The following is a 24,122-nucleotide window of genomic DNA, read 5'->3' as shown; positions in this document are numbered from 1 at the left end:
CTCTCAGCAAGCTCATTATGTTTCCAAGAACCAGCCTATTCACATTATGGCTCATGTCGCCAACCCAATTAGGCCCCACATTTGTATATCTTGCTCCTATTGTGCTGTTAGGAGCAGCCAGCCTTGCATTTGCTTTTCTCCTCTCCATCTATCCACAATCCTCTGAACAGAATTAGCAAATGTAACTGCCTGTCCCATTCAAACGCTGAACATGTACTTGCTTTTTCATATTTCCGTAATAAACCTTATATTCAATCACTCTACACTCTAGCTAATTGTCTATTGCTTTTCCCCACTTGGGTGCTCTAATTATGGATGTGGTGCACCATGATGTTTGGTTAAGGATCCTAAGACATGTCCTCTGGGGACGTGCATAGACAAGGACAAGTGGTGGCAGATTCCATACAGGACCCATCTTCCCCAGGCCATCACAAATGAGCGCCAAATCTGCCTTGGTGCCCTTGCTTTTGCCACAGAGGAAAAGCAGATCAGAGTAGTGATGCTTCAAGGGAGGCAAGGAAGCATCAACGTGGGTAAAGTGCACTAGCAAGGGATCCAGCAGTGCGCTGGGTAAGAAACCAATGTCAAAAGCTATTCCTTGAAACCAACATTTGCTGCTCTTTATATACCCAAGCAACTGTGCCCACAAAGGTGCAATCTCATGCAAGTTTAAGTATGCTGCCTGGGCATGCTGTGAGTTGTAGGCCTCTTTTCTGTCTAAAATTGCATAGGCGTCTGCCTTAAATGACCGAAGCTTTTCCAGTAGAGGTTTGAAGACCTCTGAGAATTCAGTAGTGAGGCGGAAGCAAAAGAATGCTATATGGAAAACTACAAAATGTGGCCAGGAGCACATTCGGCTACTTTGGCTACTATACTAGCTGCAATTTAGCAGTCCAGAGATAGCATGGTAAAAGTTATCCATGTTCTTGGCTGGATTATGGCAATGTGCTGTATATAGGGCTGCCTTGGAAGGTGGTTCTTAACATGTTTGTTCAAACTAGAGGCTCTGGATTACTCATCGGGCCTGGCCAGTATGTTTCTGTGACAACAGGGCCTTGTCAGTTGCATTGACTTCTGGTCCATTTCTGAGCCCACTTAAAAAGTGTTGGTATTGGCTTTTAAAATCCTGACTGGTGCTTTGAGTAAAGGAACATCTGCTCCCATACATAGCCTGGGGTCTTAAGTCAGCTCCCAAGGTCCTCCTCCAGGTGCTCATGCTGAAGGAAGCTAGGTGAGAGGCTAAAAGAAAGAGGGCCTTTTCCGTTTTGGCACCTATGGAATACCCTCTTGAAAGAGGTTTGCCTCTCACCTAAATTGTAATCTTTTTGGTACCTGGTCAAGGCCTTTCTTTTCTTACAGGCACTTTAGAAACCTGTTTCTAGATTTGTATGCTCTTTTATCAATTCCTGTACCATTTGTTTTAAATTTTTGGGTTGGATTTAATATTTTAACTGTTTGTGTGGCATATTCGCCTCTGACCTGTTTGTAACCTGCCCAGAGAATACTGTTTATTGGGTGGGTTCAAATGTAATAAATACATTCATAAAAGTGGAGAAATCAGGAGAAAGGGGTGTCTTCTGCCATGCCACTTCTCCCCTGTGCCTCATTATTTTAGGTTATAAGCCGGTAGGGTTGGGGCCAGTTTTGTATCATTACATTTCCATAGCCTGTACACTAGTAATACAAATGGGTAAGCACTGGGGAGGGGGCTGCTTCTTGGTGGAATCCTGTGATGTGACACAGGCTAAAGGGTATAGAAGTGAAAGAGAACGGGAAAGGGAAGATGACAAGGTCTCTCAAGATCACAGACTCTTGGTTGTTCTTCAAACAAACAGGCAGAATAAGATCACTTTAGAAAAACAGCTAAAGCCACTAAAAGAAAAAGAAAAAAAGAATCCAGAGAATGTTATCAAAGTATCTTTTATTTGATTATGGTTAGACTGTGTATAGAAATATATTAACTGCATGTGTTCTCTTTAGAAGACATTCTAGGGAGCAATGAAAAGGTAAAAAGAACCCTTCCCCAACCTAACACCCTTCATAAAACACCTGCCAAGTCCAGCCGGCACAAGGCAGCGGGAGTTGCACCCCAGCCCTCCTGGAGGATCCAGGGTGGAGAAGACACATGAAAGAAGGGAGAGAGACTGAATTAACCCATCGCACCTACACCAACTACCTGAATCTACAAGAATCAAGGCAACTTGCGGGTTAGCAACAAAGTCTATTAAAAGTTACTTAATGCAGGAATTGCATAAGGTTTCAGGTTATACTGAAAAAGAAACAGCTCCTCTTCTTCTTGAGTTGAGGCCAACTGAACCCAGCAGGGAATTCACAGCTTTGCATACTGTTGGAGTATCGTCCCCAGCTTCTGGCTCAGCATGATATTTCCTTTAACTTTTAGCTTACCAGAGAGGAATGCCTGCAGCAAGCACAAGACAGAAAAACAGTTACATCATCTCTATAGGCTCCCGAGCTTGCACTTTTAAAAACAGTTACAAGAGAATAAGACTTAGCCAGGAATTATCACCTCCCCGCCCACTCACACACCCCTCTACTGCAAACAAAATAATCGGGGTCAACCCTATCCGGCAAAGAAGATTACCTTCACTCAGTCACCTTCAACATGAAAGGCACCCAGTGAAGATATGTGGGGGTGTGAAGAGAAGATGCAGAGAGAGTAACTGAGCATCCTGCATCATTTTGCTCTTTTTGCCCTGTTTCCGTAATGGGTTGTTATTTATTAACACAGCAGAAGCAATAGCATTAAGTAAGGATTTCATGTGATAGTTCTGAAACATTTAATCTTTCATTTAGTGTTAGCAAGGGCATGGCATTTCTGGAGATCTGGGAGCTACTTTCTGCCACCTCAATATCCACTGGGAGGATCAGTGGGTATTGCCACCAAATTTGCTGCTGAAATTTGGAGATGCAGTAGCAGAAAAGCAGTACTTTCTCCTTTAAAGCAAGGCCTACCTTCCTCACATGCCTTGCTTCAAAGAAAACACAGCTTTGGGACTGTTACCACAAAATTTTGGCAGCAAATTCAGCAGTGGAGGCTGCCAAAAAAAGTCAAAGGAGGGCACACATGTCCCATAGACTGAATGCTTTCCATTCATTTTATAACCATACTGCACAGAAACTAGCTTTGTAAAACCAGCAAACCAGTGAAACTATAATGTTCTACTCTTGTTCCACAATTACATTTGATACCCAATGGGGAAAAAAGCTAAACACAACTAGGATCCAGAAAATAACTCAGTTTGCATGTACCAACTAAGTATGGGCTGAAAAACCTATAGGTACCTGTGGCCATGGAAGAGTGAACATGCAGTCTCCCATCCAGCTGTCACTTTTGTTTGTTTGTTTTTCTGGACTACCAAACCACCAAGCAACACCCATTTCCATAGTTGTTGCTGCAACATGTGAACCTAATGGTTGATTTATGGCTCTTTCTGGGAGCTCTATTAACAGGATCTGGGTTATGGTGATATACTCCAAGCTGGCTTCATATGGGAACATCTTAGAGCCATAATCATCTTTCAAATTGTGTCTCAGACATCCATGAACTAGAACTTGCTACTTTAATGCCAATGCTGCACTTAAATGGTGATATATACTATGACCACATTAATTCCGAAACTATACCTTTTGTGGATTGATCTTGCCTAGCACCAAACCTACAAAATCTTCATCTGACAGCGTGAAAATGGTGTCAGCTTTTCCTCGGGCAGGTCCTTGGTACAACTCTCCAGAGCCATTCTTTAAGTCAATGGCTAAGGAAAAGAAAGATATTTAAATATTTATTTAGAAAATTTCTATGCCACCCCATTCGCCGAAGCCTCGGGGCGGCTCACAAATATATCAATTAAAATATTATACAATAAAAATATAAAACAAGTTAACAATATAAAATAAGTTGCCCTGGCCGAAGAATAAAATACATAAATAGTATTAACAGTTAAAATGACGTTTGAATAAAAAGGTCTTCGCCTGGCGCCGAAAAACAAATAACGATGGCGCCAGGCAGACCTCTCTAAGTACGCATGAGAAGAAACAAGAAATAAGAATAAATGGGCTATTTGTAAGTCCCCTGCACTCATCTACTTGCTGCTGGGACAAAGGAAGAAAATTCAAAGAATTATAGGCAAAATAAAAGTTGCAAGCTTCCTAGAGAAAGCATTTTCATACTCAGGACTTCATATCAAAATGTCTACTACATAGAACATTTGGAAATTAGAAGTTAAAAGAAAATAGTGACTCTTTAACAGCAATGGGTTTGTTTGAATTTAATTAGTTTGAACACGTAACACACACATATGCACACGACCAGATCTCAACAGGATTAAAGTCAGAGAAATAATGAAAAACCATTTTTCTTAGCACTCAGCCCAGATTCCTAACCATGTAAGATCTCAAATTATTTTAATTTATTAACACAGAGATAGTAGCATCTACTTAATTACGCGCATCCTGTTCAATCATTCTAGTTACCTGCTGTGGTGAAACTCTATCAGAGAGTGGCTGAATTTATGGCACAAATGCACCTTCCTGTCTAAGCTATCAACACTTGTTTTCCCCAGGCAATTGAGTCCTTTGATCTCATTCACAGTATGACAGGCTGTTTAGATTTCCACAGTATCCTGCAACCTACCCTCAATTAAGTATCTGAGTGAAGAGGCTGTACATATGCTTTAGCAGCTAATTACTTGGGAAAATGGTTTCTGCTGAAAAGCAGTGGCTTGAACCAGAGATGAGCACTGTGATCTCTCTGCATGTCGTCATAAAAGCATTTACTTCCCAAACAGCTTGAGATACAGTGCCAAGTGGGGTTCAGGGTGATGCTATTTAGGGAAGAAAGCAAAATGCCCCTGCACATAGATTTACTTATTTTAAAAAAGAAAGCTCACCTTTTCAAGTCTGAAAGCAGCCCAAGCCTCTGACACACAAGCAAGTCTGACACACAAGAATCTATAATTAAATCAATGGCAATAATACAAATAAAGCTCTGATGGCACATGAATGTGACTGTTTCCCAGCTGCCCTCTAGACGGGGACCTTTGTTTCCATGCTGAGTTACTGAACAGGGCTGAAAACATGACCCACTGCCTCAAGTGTGTGTGAATGAGACATGCAACGGAAGTTTATAAATCTCTCTGTGGCTGCGTTTAAAGGGGCTTTGAAAACAGAGGCTTTTCCCCAGCTGGCACTTCATTGATAAGGATAGAGCATATTAGCTGCTGCTACATATTTGAATTGCATTGCTTTGCACTGCACACTGTTTTAACTAGCTTGTTTTAAAGTTGCCTAAATTTAGAGGTGGATGCTGAATTTAACTGTTTTAACATTGTAAGCTGACTTGGGAAGACTATTGTCTTGAACAGTGGCTGAGGAATAATACTGGATAAATAAGAACTATGCACTGTGTGGACGAAGTTAATAGGATTTAATTTCTTCTTCACTCTTAGCACAACTCTGAATGACCAGTGGAATTCCCTAGAAGCATTGGATTAAGGTCAAACAAAAGAAGGCTGTTCTGCACACAACAGCCTGGTTCAAAACTTATGCTCATCCTGCCCCAATGCTCACTGCCACCCACTGGTTCTAGTTTCTAGACCTCCATACACTGGGCAGAAGCTCTGAATACATACAAATGGCTCTGCTAGATCGGGACTTTTAAAAAGCACAGAGGTCCTGCACACACGTAGGGGGCATATGCACATTCATCTAGATGTATCTAGCCCTCCCACCAAAGCACAAAAGCTGGAGGCAAAGCCAAAGAGAATGCTAAAGTTGGGGTGTGCACACTGCCTCTCCCAGCTCTATGCCTTCTTTAAATGTGGGAATAAGCCAAACTAATGGAAGAGAGGCCCATCAACAACCTACAGCTATATAATTACAATACATCACTAAATGGAAATTCCAGTGTTATAGGCATTATGCCGTTCAATCTCAATGGTTTATGAGCAAATGTGCTGTAAAGTCATGGGGTTCAAGTTGTATTTGTGGGTTTCCTAGAGGTATCTAGCTAGCCACTATGGAAAAGTGCATGAAGATGGAGCATTGGTCTAATTCAGCAGGGCTCTGTTTATTATATTCTTAAAATAGGTTTCATTCTTGCATAATGTTGTCCTCCCTAGCTTGTTTTTAGACTGGACAGCTGAATATGGTAAGAAGGCTGTCATCCCTGACTGATACTCTCCAGTAGTCTCAAGCTGGAAAACAGAGAGACCCAGAAATTCACCTGCCAGTACAACACATCTATACAGACTATTGCTTAATAACTGATTCTTTGTCTGAAAAAAGCCACAGGTCTAAAGATAATATTAGATATTCTTTTATCACTAGGTCTCATAGAACATTCTAACCACACACCCCACACTACTACCAATAGAAATATGAATCACCTTTACATTACAAATATGAATACTCACACAATAGTTATTGCAAAATATTAAGGCAATATTTAATCTTTCCATACCAAAATAAGTGTCCTAGTTTCATTCAGAATACAGTCTTTTCTTTGTGAGCATGTGTGCATGCATGCACACACAAGTAAGATGCAGGATGTTCTGTTTTGCTGTGCATTTCTATGTGTGCATGTGTAGGGAGTGTTGTTTTGTTTTAAAGTTCCATTTCCAGCCTATCTTAAATCTCAGCCAAGTATCTCTCCTTTCTTTGCAGAACACCAACAATTCCTCAAAGTGTCCATTTTCCCAAAGTCCTATTTCCTGCATAAAATGCACTGCCAAGATGATCTACTACAAGGCATATAAGCTGTCAGGTACTGCATTGCTTGCGATGGAGAATGTTATGACAAGATTTTGCTTTGCCAATTCATTTTCACATTTTGCAAATTTTCAGTGCCATTCCTTCCCTATTGCCCCGTCCGAGAGTGTAAAAACAAAGCTATTGCCAAGTTAATGTCCCTGCAAGCACCTGACATCTTTAATTATGGTATCATAACACTTTTAGCATCGATGAGACAACAATTTGGAAGCTGCTTTCTTTCTTTGTAAGTTGTCCTATGAATAACAGCTTCACAAAGAACAGGGTGTTATTTTTAAAAAAACTGCCTTTGTAAGCTATGTTATCACACAAAACATTTGTATTTCAAAAACATTACAACACAGAATTTTAGCAGAGGAAAAAATAGTATTTTGTGCAAAAAAAACAAAAAACAAAAACCCTGTCCAGTTCCAATCCATTTGGCTCATTAAAAATAACCCCTTCGTGACTTTCTTTGTACGCTGCTTTTCTACCAAGAAAAAATTGTGCCCAAGGTGGCCTACAGTCACCGGTAAAACTTGATTAAAATAATAATGAAACAGATACATTAAAACACATGACAACTATACCAGAGTAAAACCCAACCCAAGAGATCGGAATACTTGCCAAAGCCTGCTCGAATAAAGAGAAGGGCAGCACAGAGTGAGTCTTCGCATGTAAGGAGTTCCACAGCCTGGGAGCTGTCACCAAGAAGGCACTCCCTCATTCACTACCAAATATGCCTCTGAAGGCAGTGATCTGGAAAGAAAGGCCTCTCCTGATCATCTTGAGACCCAGGCAAATTCATTTGGGAGAAGGCGGTCTCATGGGTAGCCTGGTCACAAGCAATGCAGGTCTTCAGAGGTGATAACTGGCACTTTGAATTCTGCCTGAAAACAATCCAGCAGCCAGTGAAGCCCTTGTAACAAAGGAGTCATGTGGTTAACTGGTTAATAGTCCAACTGCAGTGTTCTGGATTAGATGAAGCTTCTGAACAGTCTTCAAGGGCAGCTCTATGTAGAGCCCATTACAGTAGCCCAAAGAAGACTTTTAGCATAAGAATCCTGTAACACAAGTTTCAAAAGGAGTTGCTCACATTATCTCCATTCTTGGAGGTGTGAGCATTGCCACATAACTATAAAACTATTATTACACTTTTACTTTTTAAAGTAATATCCATTTGATACTTTGCAAAAAGTGTTTCCTAGCGGACATGTCAGCAATCTCTGGAAAAAAGAGAGGGAATGGCCAGCACCCAATTTATGGTGGAGCATTGGCTTCATATAGTGGCCACAATTCTGTGCAAGTGAACTAAGCAATCCTTAATCCAGATGCTACTTCACAAACACAGTCAATGCCCTTAGGTAGGCTGCTTAATTCTCTGCCAGTCATCTACAGCAGGGGATAACACTGACCAGCCACAAGGGGCTATCATGTCATCTGGACTTTAATCCCATACTTGCTTACCTTGAAGTTAGGTTCTATTGAACTCAGTGGGAGCAACTCCTGAGAAGATGTGCACAGGACTGCCATGTTAGCAATCTGAAGTGCACTTTATAAATTCAAGTGCTAAATATAGCCTCACTTTTAGTGCCATTTAGAGGGCTTTTTCACAGAAAGAGTTTACTGTGAGAAAAATATGCCCCTGCTTTAAATGATGGGGAGCAATGAATTGCCCTGATACGATCTCAAATGCATTCTGTACAGTCCATAAAGGAAATCTTATTGTTATTTAAATAAGCTGTTAAACTTTTATGCAGAGGAATTCCCAGTTCTATTGCAAATATTAATTCTAGTTCACATATCCCAGCCGCTGAGGGAAAGTAACGAAATGAAGAGGTTGGCATGATATGGAATGATACAAGGGAGGAGGTTATAGTCAATTGCACAAAGCAATAAAAGCTTTTTTGGCACTTGTGAATTTGGGAAGAATAAAATTATTGGCCGTGTCAACCAGAACTGCAAATCATTTCCTTAAGGGCTGCTTCTCATCATTTTTTTTCCTTCTGACATTCAGCCCAAGGACGTTTGATGAAGGCACCACAGTTTCCATCATCACGCACAACTGTGATGAGCTGCAGGGGCCTGGAATGCTGCTAGCGCTGTCAACAGCTGTGGACAGCACAACAGAAAGCCATGGAGAAGCAGTGCGTTGAAAGACTGAAGGACCCAGGCAGGCCTAGCTGCAATGCAAATTTCACAATGGAAAGTGACCTAGAAGATAGGCCAGCAGAACCAGGCACTGCCAAGCCTGGCAGACAGAGATCCAACGGCACATTTTTGTAAGAGAAGCCCAAAGAAAAGAGCAGGCCGAAGGAGAGAGAAGCACCACAAGCCCAACATCATCAGTGTTAGTTAAAGGTATGGAACATCATCATATTGGCCTTCCTACTGAAACATGCCTAGGCACACTGAAAGTCAGGCTGGGGGAACACTTCAAAGAATGAAGCTGAAACCTAGTTTGGTTATCTGCCATTTATCCCTCAAAGCCCTGCTATGCATCTGCCTTGTCAAGATGATGGGCAGCACCCAACACTGAGGCTGTGCTTCTGTGTATTCTGATGGCCCACTGGGACCCATTGCTAGCACCGCAACAGTTAGCAGTTCCTAAAGCAACCCCAGAACGGGTGATTCCTGACAGGGACAGTCCAGCCGAGCTCTCTTGCGTGAGTTCTGCCGGCCTGTTCTGTTCTGAAATCAGCACTTCTCCCTGTTTCCAGTTGCTTTAGGAACCTTGAGCGCCCTACTGTTTTGGCCATGGGCCTCACTGGATGCAAACAGCACTGCCCAGAGTTTATGCCTATTTAAAGGGGAAAGGAGAAGCACTAGCAATTTGGTGTTCGGTGCAGGAAACCTGCTATGATATTTGATGTGGGGGGGGAAGCCTCAACTAAGATGCATAACATGGTCTCAAGCATTATATATCAAGTGGACCAACAGTATTTGCTTACTATGGCAGAGCCCCACTCCGTACAGCTATTTTCTTCCACGTATCTCGTGAGAGTTGTTGACCTAGATGACTTCAGCATATGAAGGTTTGGGTTTTAAATCAGAAGGAAACAGATCACAACCCAGGGGTCTTTCTGGGGACATTTTTTGCTTACTTCTTAATGTTAAGGGAGAGGAATTCCCAACGCTCTTTATTTTTGATGGCTTGCTGACACAGAAGAACAATTCCAAGAAAGATTTTCTCCTTTTTAAAGATTACTTTTGACTTAAAAAAAAACTACTTCTAATAGACTTTATACAGACTAGTTTTAGGTAGAAAGTTTGAAATTCCCTTAAGTGACGCCTTCCTCTGTGGAAAAGTGAAAATCTGCTAGACGGGTAACATTCTTTTTGGTTCTGAGATGATTAACAAAATTTAAGTAAGCCTTTATTTGGTTGATTGCAATTCTGTTTCAACATTTAAATGACTCATGGCACCACTCATTTATTACTGAAAACTGGAATGACTGTGCTTTATTTTCCTTGTATTATTCAGCACAGTATGTTAAATATCTGTGCTGGTTATGATCCATTGAAATCTAAATAACACAAGCTTAAACATCCCCCTCCCTCCGGCATAGGTTCAGCTTAGGCAACTGAAATATCCAAGAGATTCCCATACAAGAAAATTTTCTACCACCTAGGCAGGCCTATTGATTCTGCCTATTCCAAGCTTGCTCTACATTACGATGAGGGAGTGACGCGATTTTCAATGTGCACATTTCATATACTTGACTTTTTGATCACAGTACTTATAACAGTGAGTCGAACATAATACATAATGATATAATAAGGTGCAAGAGTCATAGATAATAACAGTTGCCATCAAGAATAAACATATCACACATTGTAGCACTACAGAACCATCAGAACAGTAGGATGATGGCAACTGTGAGGCAGAAGAAGGGATTGGCATAGGTGGCTTCCTGTGAAACAGAACAGGACTAGTTGGATGGCTGCCAGTTGCTAAAGACCGATGCTGAACCGAGACTCCACTTTGGACCAGCAGCCCTGTGTGCACTGGACCTGCCAGACTGCTCCCCAACGAGTTAGGCAGGCCTCTGTGGTCAGGGTAATGCATGCTGCATGTTGATGTCTGGAAGGCGATGCTTCCTATAGGGTAGGCAAGGTGAACCCAACAGGTGAAGGAGGGAATGATACTCACTGGAGGCTCCCAACTAGGCTGAACTGCTTGATCTCTCAACTTGACAAGCCAGAAATTAAGTTTACAGTACTCCTGATTGGAACCTTGCCCAATGTATGGTGTACTGGCAGGAGACCACCATGACCATCAGGTTCACTAGATCCTGGAAGATCATATTCTTCCGGGATCAGATGTACATTACCAGGTGACTCAACCAGGCTTCTGTGTCAGGCAACAGGGCGATTATGCTCCTGTGAGTGTCCAGGGTTATTCCCAAATAAGTGACTGGGATGGTGAGGGGGCATGCTTCCTCTTGTCGTTCAGGAGCAGCAGGGAGTACAAGATTGCAAGGGTTTCATCAATGTTCCACCCCATGAGGGGAAGCCAATCAGAATGCCGTCTCAATAGCAGTAGATCTGGATTCTTCTCAACTGCAGGTGCATCACTGGGACTAATAGGGTCTTTGTTAAGGCTAGAGGGTTATATTCATTCCAAAGGGAAGGACCCCAAAGTGAAACTGTTTTGCCCTATAGCTGAAGCAAACTCATTTGCAATGGGAAGGTAAATGGGGGTGCGAAGGTAAGCTTCCATCAGTCCTAACAAGGCTAGGAAATCTGCTTTCCTGAGGCTCTCACTGTGTCTGCTTCCTGACCTTCCTCCTTTTCCAGGCAGAACCATCCCTCCTGAGGTTCAGAATGGCTGGAGTTCTCTTTGGGATTGTAAAGCACATAAAAAGGACACCCTTTGGCTTCCATCTAAAGTAGATGCTACATAGCTGCTTCAGATACTTTCTGAATTCCCAGATGTACCTTAAAAGGATCCCTTGCTGGATTCCAGGTTGTAGCCCTCCAGGATCCAGTGATCAGAGAGTAGCTGCCTCCAAACATCCAAGAAAGGCCAACAGCCCCTCTTCCACAGCAAGAGCAGGACAGTCACGTCTTGCCTGTTCCTTGTACAGAATCACCTTCAGATTCCACAGAAAAGGCACTGTCAAGGGCTGGGAAGGCCACCAGTGCTCCTAGCCCCCATCTTCTGCCTCAGGCCTGCAAGCCACTGCATCCCCTCCTTCCTTGCAGATGCATTCCCTCTTCCCTAAAGCACACACTTGCCCTGATGCTCAGTTAGCTTGGAGGAGAAAAGGAGAAGTAAGGGGAGGGTGCTTTGGGGCTGTGCCTGCCAGAACCTAGGCACATTGTGTGCTGATTCCCTGGATTGGGATGCAACATGGAACATCCTCTGGAATCCAAGATAATGCTGGAAATGAGTCCCCACCTCCAATCTAGCCTTCCTGTACCTATTTGCTGGAAGGGCAGGGAGCACAGGTTCTTACCCAGTACCCTGAAAATGCTGTCATCAATGTTGTCCTTCCAGGATCATTGTTGGGCAGCAGTGGCTGTATAGGATGAGGATGCTGCCTGTCTGTGATGCAGCTCCTTGTCCAGCAGCATCTATGGGCTTCTATGGCTTCTTTTGCATGCCCAGCAGGAGTAAGTATTGGGCTTAACCCTTGGCATGGGCAGATGTTTCTCCCACATCTCAAAGAGAACATTACTTTGATTTATGATGTTTTGTAACCTGCTAAGTTCCAATAAAAAGACTGTGCTTCTAAGGGCTCATCTAGATGAGGGGAGAGACCTGCTCCTGACACATGCTTGGAGGCCTACAGAATAGCCCTTCCCTGATAAGCATCTGTGGTGCAAGTTGGGCAGGTGTGGCCCAGCTTTCTCCCAACATTTCCTGCCATGGTGGTGGCAAAAGGCCCAAAGTCCAGGTGTCTCCCTTAGAACCTGTACAGTGGTGGAAGGGAAACCTGCAGGTGCCTTCTCTGGCCCTACAATCCTGAAGTGCACGACCCTTGTATGCCAGAGGGAGTCAGCTGCCTCCTCCCTCCTTTTTTCTTCACTTTTTAAAGCTTCTCTCTCTTTCTCTTACATATTTTGGTGGTCTCAGAAAGTGTATGAAAGACCTCACTTGCAGCATGAGGAAGAAAACCAAACTGATGTTTCCTGAGGGATGCCATGCCTTCTCCAAGAAGCTCCAAAGAAGACTTCCTGGCCCCAGAGGCAAGGACTTAGAAACAGAGTGAGTCAGAAGGGGCCTCCCGGGCCATCTAGTCTGACCTCTGGCACCAGCCGGCTCCACTCATGACATGCCCACCACGTGGATGTCCAGCCTATCCTTGAACACCCACACCGATGGGGCCTCAATGACCACTCGTGGAAGCCCATTCCACACCCTCGGGGCCCTAACTGTCAGGAAATGCTTCCTGGCATCCAAATGGAACCTTGGCTCCCTGAGCTTTGCTCCGTTGGAGCGCGTCCTGCCTTCCTCTGCAGGGGAGAACAGGTCTCTACCCATCTCCATGTGACATCCCCTCACATACCTGTATGTCGCCAACAGATCCCCTCTGAGTCTCCTCTCCTCCAGGCTGAAGAGACCCAGTTCCTTCAGTCTCTCCTCATACGGCATCCCCTGCAAACCGGCCACCAACCTTGTGGCCCTATGCTGCACTGACTCCAACCTGGCTATATCCTTTCTGTAATGAGGGGCCCAAAACTGAACACAATACTCCAGTTGCGGGCGCACCAGAGTCGTGTAGAGTGGTAGTAATACCTCTCTTGATCTAGAAGCCACACTTCTGGCTATGCAACCAAGGGTGGCGTTCGCCCTCTTGACCACTGCAACACACTGCTGACTCATGTTTAGCCTGCAGTCAACCAGTACCCCGAGGTCCCTTTCACAAGTGCTGCTCTCCAGCCACTTGTCCCCTAACCTGTACTTATGACACCTATTCCTATGCCCCAAGTGCAAGACCTTGCACTTATCCACATTGAACGCCTTCCTGTTGTCTCCTGCCCACTTCCATAGTCTGTCCAGATCCTTTTGGATCTGGAGTACCTGCTCCTCAGTTGTGGCCACTGCTCTAGTTTTAGTGTCATCTGCGAATCTGATCAGCAGACTGTTCACTCCTTCTTCCATGTCGTTAATGAAAAGATTAAAGAGGATCGGCCCCAGGACAGAGCCCTGGGGACCCCGCTTGTCACCGGCCGCCATCCCGATGATTCCCCGCTAATGGTTACCTTCTGCTTTCGGTCAGTCAACCATGCCCTAATCCACCAGACAGTGCTTTGGTGTATCCCAAAACTCCTGTTTCTCCACCAGGACATCATGGGGCACTTTGTCAAAGGCCTTGCTGAAATCCAGGTATACCACATCCACTGCATCCCCTCCATCTAGCCATCTCGAAACCTTGTCATAGAATTCCACAAGGTTTGTCTGGCAGGACCTGTTTTTGCGGAAGCCGTGTTGGGTGGCTGTCAGCCTCCCTTCCCTATCTAGCATCACTAGATCTCTCTCTATTATGAGCCTTTCCATTGTTTTTCCTACAATGGACATAAGGCTAACAGGTCTATAATTCCCCATGTCCCCTCTACTACCCTTTTTGAAAATTGGGACCACTGATGCCACCCTCCAGTCCTCTGGAACTTCACCCGTTCTCCACGAGGCCTCAAAAATGGAGGCCAGCGGGGGTGAGAGAACCCCTGCCAACTCTCTAAGTACTCTCGGGTGTAACCTGTCAGGGTCTGGCACCTTTGTAATGTCCAATGCACTGAGGAGCCCCTCGACTTCAAGGGGGGGGGTGACTCTAATCTGTGCCCCTAAGTCCCCAGCCTCATCTAATCTCCTATGCGGATATCCCCCGTCCTGCTTTGGGGAGAACACAGAGGCAAAATAGTCATTTAGCATCTGTGCCTGTTCCCTCATATCAGTCACTGGATCTCCTTCCTCCTTATTTAGTGGTCCCACCACTTGTCTCCCCTTCCTCTTCCTATTTACATGCTGAAAGAAGCCCTTTTTGTTGCTCTTGATATTCTTGGCAAGTCTCAGCTCGTAATCGGCCTTAGCCTTGCGAAGAATCCTTCTGCAATGGGCTTCCTCCTCCCGGTATACCCTTTTGTCTATTTCCCCCAGTTCCCATTTCCTACGGATGTTCCTCTTTCGTCTAATCCCTCCTTTCGCATCCATGGCGGCACTCTCCTCCGCCTCCCCACCTTACTGACTAGAGGTATTGTCAAGGATTGCGCCTCCAAAACCTCCCTTTTGAGTGCCATCCACCCCTCCTCAACTCGCTTACCTTCCAGTAACCTGTCCCAGGAGACTTTCCCCAGTCTGGCCTTCAGTTGGCCAAAGTTGGCCCTCTAGAAGTCCCAGCTTCTAGTGCTTGACCTGCTACATGTCCCCAGTCCCCTGATCTCAAAGCAAAGGATGGAGTGATCACTCGCATCCAGAGCTCCCCTAATCTGTACTTCATCTATCAGCTCCTCTCTATTGGTCAAGACCAAGTCAAGGATGTTTCCCTCCCTCGTCGCCTCTCAGACCCTCTGTGTGAAAAACCCTCCCTCTACAGCTTCTAGGAAGCGACGTGACCTGGCTGTCACCGCCGAGCGAGTCTCCCAACTAATATCCGGGAGACTGAAATCTCCCATAATTACTGTGTCTCTCCCCCGAGATATTCTTAGAATCTGGCCTGTCAGGACATCATCCAGGGTCTCAAGTTGACCTGGAGGGTGATAACTTACCCCCACTGTCAGGTCTCTTTCCCTGTCAAAACCCCTAAGTTTCACCCAGACTGCCTCTACCGAATCCCCATCTGTGCTGCATTCTATCTCACTGCATCCTATCCCTTCCCTGACATATAAAGCCACGCCCCCACCTCTCTTTCCCTTCCTGTCCTTTCTAAGAAGGTGATACCCTTCTATGTTCACATTCCAGACTTGCCTTTCATCCCACCAAGTTTCTGTGATTCCCACCAGGTCATACCCTCCTATTCCCAGGAGAGCTTCAAGCTCTTCCTGCTTATTACCCATGCTCCTAGCATTGGTGTACATGCACCTCAACTCCTTCCCACCGCTTCCTTTCCTTGGAGTTCTCAGTCTCCTCCTTCCTCCCATCCTCCCTGATACCTGGCCCCTCTCTGTAGGAGTCCTGTCAGTCCCTGCAGTACCTCTAAAACCCTGCCCCCAGAGCCCTGATCCTCTCCCCACACTTGTCCAGTGCAGACACATTACTGGGGGGCCTGACCCCTCCCCGGCTCAGTTTAAAGTCTTCTGGACAAAGCTCGCTAGAGCATCTCCAAAGGACCTTTTCCCCATCCTCGTGAGGTGTAACCTGTCCCTTGCCAGAAGTCCATTGGCAAGAAACAGTGCCGTGGTCGAGGAACCCGAAGTGTTCCTTCTGGCACCACACCTTAAGTCCGTTGTTCACCTCGGAGACCCTCCTGTCCCTTCCTGGCCCAAATCCCCAGACCGGTAAGACTGACAAGAAGGCCACTTGGGCCTTTAGCTCCCTGAGTTTCTTCCCCAAGGCCTCAAAGTCCCTGGCGATCCCAACCACACCCTCCCTGGCCACGTTGTTTGTGCCCACATGGATCACCAGGAGCGGCTGGTGACCCCCGAAGTGAACAAGACGCTCCACTCTGTCCTTCACATGCCAGATGCATGTGCCTGGCAGGCAGCAAACCTCCCTTGTCTCCAGGTTGGGGCAGCACACTGCCGCCTCAGTGCCCCTCAGCAGGGAGTCCCCAACAACAATCACCCACTGCCATGTCTTCCTGGTGGTGGTGGGTGACCATGCCCTGGTCCTCGCCTCTCCTGCAGCAGCCCCCTTGCCACCTGTCATCCCAGGCTGGGGGTCCTGCTGGCCCCCCGAGGCCTCATCAGCCCCAGCCTCCCCAAGTGGAGAGAACTTCAACATTAACTGGCTCCCAACACCAAGAGAAGAAAGGTTCTCAGATCTTGCTGTATATGGCACACAGAGTTCTTCCTTCCAACACCATGCCACCACATTGAGCATCTGCTGCCTCAGGAAACCACTTCAATCTGCTTAATCATAGGACAAGCAACATGAAACCATTTTACAGCAGAAAATTACTTGCAAAAAAGGCAATGACGCAAGTGGCTGAAAGTGACAAGTGTGAAGTAAAACAGATGCATTTTTTCAAAAGAAGAGACAAGAGAAGGAACATAATTCTTTGAGTGTTCAAAGCACTTTAGAAACATGTCAACACAACCTCTCAAAAACTCATTATGTATTATCCCCATACTGCAGAGCAAACTGAGGGTTGAGAGATAATGACCAACTAACAAAACTTAGTGTTCTGACGAGATTGGAATTAGGACTTCCAACCCCGTTTTTTAGCTGCCACACTTTCCTACCACTCAGAGGACAGTATTATTGGCTATGCTAAACTCCTGTGTTGATTCTCCAGGTCCCAATTTATAATCAAATATATTGGCACTCTAATAAGAAAAAAAAAGTGAAGATGGTGTTACTGCAGGACTTAGCACAAGTATGATGTCTCTTGCTTCATTAAAGGATGCAATAAAGCATTCCATAACTTAATTAAAGCTGGGACTTACTCCACTGCACTGCAATCTTTTTGTCTTTCATGATGTCCCATTGAAATATAGCATTTACTTTCTTCACAAGCTGATTTCCATCTTCTCTGATGCGACGACCAATTTCTTCAAACACGAGATCACTCTGCAACCCTGAAGGGGTCTAACAGATAAATTAATGACTCTTGGGAGGGATTCCACACCAACACCTATAACCTGGATTCATAACAGCATAACACAGTCATACAAAATTCTAGCCTCCTGCCTAAGAGAAAACTTCATGGTACTTCGCTGGGGTGCAAACATGGAATAAGAAAACCACTTTGTTTTGGTTTTTTCTTATTCCATTTCTGTAAAACCTCATTGGATGCTGCTGCACTTTCAATATGCTATTATACTTTCTGATTCAGGAGTGAAAGGGACTGGTGGTTTTTGACAGCTTTCTACGTGAGATATTATGAGAAACATCTGTGCAACTGAACTTCAGGCCTCTTACAGACTAGCAAAAAATACTTCACAAACATCCACAGGTGCCAATATGAGAGAGCATCCAATAGAGCCACTGTCCTCCTGCTGGTTCTGTTCTGCTTGCAGACCTGCTGTGAGTGTAACAGGAACACGTGCTTCTCAAAAGAACCTTGGAAATGCAGCAGCCAGCCACTGCTAGGAGCTCTCCTTTTCAGAATGCGACTGCTTTGATGAGAGAACTGCAGTGGCTGCCTATTAACTAGAGGGCCAGGCTTAAGGTTTTGGAGTTTGCCTATTAAGCCCTGAACAGCCTGGAAGCACCATTACCAGGGACAGCTCCTTCTTCTTTACCAGCCTGCCTGGTCACTTAGGCCATTAGATGGCAAGCCTGTGATGGTTCCCTATGGGCTTGTGTTCTACTGCAGTCTACCTGCAGAAGAATGCAGCAGATACACTTCTTTTGGATGCTTTGCCTCTAGAGGGCAGACGGGTGCTAATGCTACCACCATCAGACACTGTGAAGGGTGGGATATAAAAGCTTGGAAGGGAGGAAGGTGGGTGGGCTTTTTGGCACTTCCCAAAATCATATTTTTTTCAGGAAGCCTTCCTGAACTGGCAGTGCTTACTGAATTTGTTTCTAATATACTGATATATCCTTTTAGTTTTAATTTATCTTATATTACATACCACTCTGAAATCTCCACATGTGAACATGGAGTAATCATGTTATATTATGTTAGTCGTGAAGTTGTGTCCGACTCATCACGACCCCATGGACAACATTCCTCCAGGCCTTCCTGTCCTCCACCATCCCCCAGAGTCCACCTAAGCTCACACTGCTTCAGTGACTCCATCTAGCCACCTCATTCTTTGCCACCCCCTTCTTCTTTTGCCATCAATTGTTCCCAGCATTAGGCTCTTCTCCAGTGAGTCCTTCCTTCTCATTATGTGGCCAAAGTATTTGAGTTTCATCTTCAGTCTCTGGCCTTCTAAAGAGCAGTCAGGGTTGATCTCCTCTAAGACTGACTGGTTTGATCTCCTTGCAGTCTTCTCCAGCAGGAATAGTCATACCAACTTTATAAATACATACATACATACATACATACATACATACATACTTGTGCACAAACACTCATTTGAGGAATGGGAGAGGACAGTTACACTCCCTTGCATGAGCTATGCTGACCAGCACCATACCGGAAATGAGCATGTCCCCTTGCTTCTGACCGCTCCAGGAACCACTAAGTTCCTTTGGTGGTAGCAGTAGGTCTTGGATAGTGTGTGGATTGTACCAGACACTGCCCAGTATTATACTGTGGTGGAGTGAAAAGCAATGAACAAGTTAAGCCACAAGCTATTCCTCCCACACCTGCTGGAGTGCATGCATTCAATCCATACTGTGCCCTAGTATATCCAGGAAATGCAATGCAGTTCAAACCTAGTGTGTGCAGAATACATCATTCTGACAAACTGCTGCTTTTATTTAAAGCAGCCCTGGTTTTGCCTGTAAATTGGATTACAAACTTTGCAGGGCCAGGGCCTACTGAAATCTGAATTGCATGGAGTGGTTTCCTGAGCAGATATTCAGCAAAATATCTTGTGATCAGGAGAGTGTCCTCAAGAGCCTGCATAAGTCTTCTTCCTTTGCTGATGACCTGGCAAAGGCAGAATTCATGCAAAAGTGGCACAGGAATGCAAAAAGACGAGATTTAAGTAGGCCACAGAAGTTGCTTTTTTGCAAGGAAGAATTTGGGTCACAGTGCAAACATTTATTAAAATTATAAGTTATTGTTTTTAGTGCAGACAGCACACAACCCTGGAACTGCTCATACAAAGGACACCCCCCCACCACCCTTCCCTACCTTAGCTGAAGGCTCCTTTGCTGAAGGCTGGTCAAAGGAAGATGCCAGATCCACATATGCTCCTGCAATTGCAATGTCCCCAGTCTCTTTGACCTTTTAAAAAGGATAATAAATTCCCATTGTCAGCAGGTTTCTAGCCAACATGAACACCAGAAGTATAACCAGTACAATAGCTGCATTTTAGAACAACTGGAAAAACCTCTTCATATCTTAAGTCACTCAATTTGAGTCAGCAAGCAAGAGAAAAATGTAAAAGAAGAAAAGGATTCAAACCATTAGAAATCATTGAAGTACACTTTCTTAAAGCCAGTACAACAGTGCTTGCTTCTTTTAGAAGAAAGTGCATGCATGATTTAATGAAAGTATATTTATGAACAAGGTTTTTGAAAAAGTATTGAGAAAAAATGAAACAAGTGGAATGAGAGAGAAATACATCAGTAGAAGATCAGAGAAAATTCAAAAAGGAAGGTGATACAGTTGGTAAGAAGTTGCTAGGAAAGACCGGAGGCACCCACAGCGGTGTTCAGAAAGGAACTGGGGAAAAGGGCAGGCACCCCTCCTAGTTACACCAGCGAAAGGGAGAGGCAGGGTTCCCACCGGAATGAGTTTCAGCTAGGAAATTCTTCCCAACAACAGGCCCACACAGGTACAGAGCATGCTTGTGTGATGCAAAGAGACCACGAGGAAGAAGTGACAATGTTCCAGTGGATAGAAAGCACAAAAGCAGCAAAGAAAGGAACACTTCTAGTCATTTTGTATATTAACTGCAAATCTATCAAACAAAAGGCTGCAGGTTTTAACTGAGCGTACTATGGTTGGAATAAACAGCAAGGACAGACTCTCAGTGTTTCACAAGCAGCCTCCATTTAAACATGTGCATATGTGTTGCTTTTCCATTTGCATTAAAATGTGTTTTCTTTAAAATATTTCTAAAGCTCTTGATACACTGTCATTCTTCAGCTTGTCTATTTTGAGTGCTCAGTGAAAGAAGGAAAGCTATTTTAGAAAAACAGAAATTCCAGAGCAACAAGAAAAGAAGGGTGAGGGAAAGATGGCAAGGGACTCAAAGCCAGGGGCAGTATCAAAAAACTCTATTTACATGCATTTTAAGAGATGCCAACAAAAGTGCGCCTTTAAAAAAAAAAAAGTGGGGGAGGGAAGACAGGCACAAGCACATTAAGAAGAAGCTGCTTCTTTCTGGATTCCCACCCTTTGTGTTTAACAAGAAGGCAGTATAAACTCTTGGGAGCAAGAAAACTGGAATAGTAGTTTCAAGTACTATGAAGACTGTGGCTCAGTGACAAAATGGGGGGCCACGGCTCAGTGACAAAATATGTGGTTTTGCATGCTGAATGTTTCAAACTCAATCCTGGCTTTTCCAGTCCAACGAAACCTGGGAGAGCTGTTCTTACCAGAGTAGACAGTTTTATGCTGGAGGAGAAACAACCTGACCTGAAAGGCGGCGGCTTCCTATCCCACCTTGTGTCTTTCCATAGAACATTATTTTTGTACCATTTCATTGCAAACATTCCAAATCTGTATCAAGAATGGTACCTGATTCCCATCCCCAACACCTCAGATCTACTGTGGATTTTTGGAGAGCAGCCTACAGACAGATGTGGAAGCAGCCTGAACCCAACCCAGGGCCCAGAATGAATTGGATGACAGCTCCCATCACTGTAGTCAGCACGTCCAACGGTGATGATCGAGTTATAGTCCACCAGGTTGAGGAAGGGTGCACTAAAGAATGCTTTAGGGTATGAACCAACAAGGTTTGGGAACAGTACTCAAAAGGTATTGGACTAGGAGCAAGGACACTTCATGAAACACTGGGGGGAAGGAGCATGGAATGGCCCACACTGAGATCGAAGGTGTTAGGAATGGAAATGGAGCAAGGAGCTACCAAGTTAAAATTGAATTTTTCAGACACAGATGACTGCTTTGAGTACCTGTTTGCTCAGGTCAGGATATAACTCCCAATCATGAAAGCTATGTCAAGAAAGTGTATGCACACTCTATTACCCTGCCTTTCCCCCACAAATTCTTTTTCTTAACCAGAACTCTCAAGATGTACTTTCAAGAAGTCTCAAGTTGCAAAACAAGTTTGTGTATTTGGCTTGAGACCATGAGAGCTGTGTGAGTGTTTTCCACAAAGTTAACAAACAACAGATGCATATTCACTGCATACAATTACATTGGATTATTCCTCACTGAAATAAGTGGGGTCTATGCCTGCACAATTATAGGCAGGATTAGACCCTTCTCTCAAATCCACCCAAGCTTTTGCTTCAAGGTTCTGACCTTGGTTTGAATATGAATTCTGTTTCCTTCCTTCCACATCTCTGTTTGCAAGGTTTGACCTGGGAAAACGGGTTTTGCAAACCGAACCTATCACAAGGAAAGATTAGAGAGATTTCATTTCTTTTAAGTTAAAACACAGCAAAACACTTCTAAGTGCTATCAGTATTATTCCAACATTCACAGTGTAATATTCTCAAGAGAATAAGATGCATAATTCAGAATACATAACTCAATTGCTGTCTCAACAGTTGCTGAGGGAGGAGGACAAACCCCTTGCTGTGAGGCTTTTGACTTCTATCACGCCGGCTGTGTGGGGGAAGAGTTGTGGGGCAGCCCTGACTTGCTAATACTGACATCTGTGTGTGCCTAGATCTCGTGGTGGGGGCAACTGCTCTCTGTCCCACCGCAGAGGCCAAGGCAGACAAACCCTACACAGACATTAGGCAAAGAGTGAGGACACATCTTCTCCTCTATGGTGGAAGATCAATATGTGTAACACCATAGACTACTTCACTGTAACATGTTAGTAAGCCACCTTGGACTGCTTTGAGAAATATTTGATGGAGAAAAGGAATACATACCCTAATTAAAAAAACAAATGAAAAAAGAAAGCAGCCCCATGGCCTCTAGACAGTGTCTGAAAGTCCATAGGAAACTGGGGATTTCCTCCTCTGAGGCCATAAACAGTATCACAGTCTTGGAGGGGGAGGACCCTGCTCTGATTCCCTTGGTACCACACAATTCCTGTAGAAAGATCTGTGGTGGCTTCTACTCCCAAGGTTGGTGTCACACTCTTGAGAGGGAAGGAAAGGGATGTGTTGGGAGAGGGCAAATGGAAGGGGAGAAGCCATGGGGCTGGTGAACCCACCAATCCCCGAGTCCCTCTCCCTGCCTTCAGCACAGGACTTGAGTTAGATGGTTCAGAGGCCATCTCACATTAAGAACTTTTTAGTAGAAACAGGAGGCCAAAAAGCATCTTGCATTCCCTTGCCCTGCTATTCCTCTGTCTAATGGGCATTAATTCAATGTGATTGCACCTGAAAAAGGAAAATTGATTTGAGCTGCACTGGAAATAGTTTAAACAGTACATACAAGGCAAATGAAAAGCTATAGCATATACACAAGTTATTGAATCCAGATGTCATTGTAGCTTAAATCTTCTGCATAAAATTGTCTTTTGGACAACAGGAAGTGAGATTAACCTCAGCAAACAAAAAACATCCCCATGAAAATATACAGACCTTAATTGCTTTGAACTTGGTCACATCATTATTTGCAAACTGTTTCAAAACATGCCTGGCAGCAAATCCAAAAGAACAAAGTCCATGCAATAGGGGCTTCTGAAATCCTATTATGAGAACACAAATATGAATGTTGTAGCTCCACTTTAACATGCTTACTTTTAAACATACAATCTGTGGATCTCTCTCTCACACACACACACATACTTTAAAGTTATCACACGATCTGTGTCACCAAAAGTACTGGGATAAGCAGAGATTATGGTTGGATAATGTCGTGAGCTAGGCGTCCCCTCCCAAACAAGACAAGCACTTCAGCAATCATTAAGTCTTTATTCCATGCAGAAACAACGTATTCACAAGCCTCAAAACACACACTCCAGGTGGAACGTTGACCCCTCACTCTGACCCCATTCACCCAAAGCTTTGTTTATGAACCCTTCAGGGCCAGTCTCTGGAAAGGGTGCGCTTTGCAAACGGGCATGTCGACGCTCTTCCCATTGAGCCCCTAAATGGTCCAGCCGGCGAGTGTGTCGAGGGACCCTTGCATCCAAGCCTCCAGGGGTGTCAAGTTCTCCTCCCGAGAATCCCTCCCCAGCCTGTTCTCCACCGCTTCTTTCCCACAATCAGGAGTGGGAGGGGGCTCGGTGCTTATCCTTGAAGTGCTTTGATCCAGAGGTGGCTCGGGCTGGCTCTCCAGGAGAGTTTGGGCAGCCAGGGCCTTGCTAGTCTCAACAACTCCCATATCAGAGTGAGAACTCTGAGGCCCACAGTTCAGCCATCCACTCCCCCTCCTCCAAGTCTGAGCCACCATTCCCACCAAAGCCCTCCATCTCTTGTGCGCACCTGGGAGTCTCATCTGAGCACACACGCACGGCAGATAAAAGTATCACATGCTTTGGTAACCTTCAAATTTGGTTACTTAATGAATGATATAAAGGACTGCCTTTACAGA

The 24,122-nt window shown here is 44.6% G+C and overlaps 1 protein-coding gene across 1 annotated transcript in view; it reads right to left on the bottom strand.

Annotated features, from left to right (window-relative positions):
* Positions 1-1,904: 1,904 nt before the first annotated feature.
* The window catches only part of HSD17B4 (hydroxysteroid 17-beta dehydrogenase 4), a 70,558-nt gene continuing 48,340 nt past the window's right edge, over positions 1,905-24,122 (bottom strand). Inside the window, exons 19-24 of the mRNA XM_044446242.1 lie at positions 23,168-23,274; positions 21,927-22,013; positions 19,626-19,718; positions 17,317-17,458; positions 3,646-3,773; positions 1,905-2,419 (exon numbers count right to left, since the gene is read on the bottom strand). Coding sequence (XP_044302177.1) covers positions 2,330-2,419; positions 3,646-3,773; positions 17,317-17,458; positions 19,626-19,718; positions 21,927-22,013; positions 23,168-23,274 — 647 coding nt within the window. The 3' untranslated portion in view covers positions 1,905-2,329. The remainder of the gene's footprint in view (positions 2,420-3,645; positions 3,774-17,316; positions 17,459-19,625; positions 19,719-21,926; positions 22,014-23,167; positions 23,275-24,122) is intronic.

Source organism: Varanus komodoensis, unplaced genomic scaffold (genome assembly GCF_004798865.1).
Source record: "Varanus komodoensis strain SLA01 unplaced genomic scaffold, ASM479886v1 scaffold5, whole genome shotgun sequence".
Lineage (NCBI taxonomy): Eukaryota > Metazoa > Chordata > Lepidosauria > Squamata > Varanidae > Varanus > Varanus komodoensis.
Note: the sequence above shows the minus strand (reverse complement) of the source record. Positions and strands in the feature narration are given on the sequence as shown.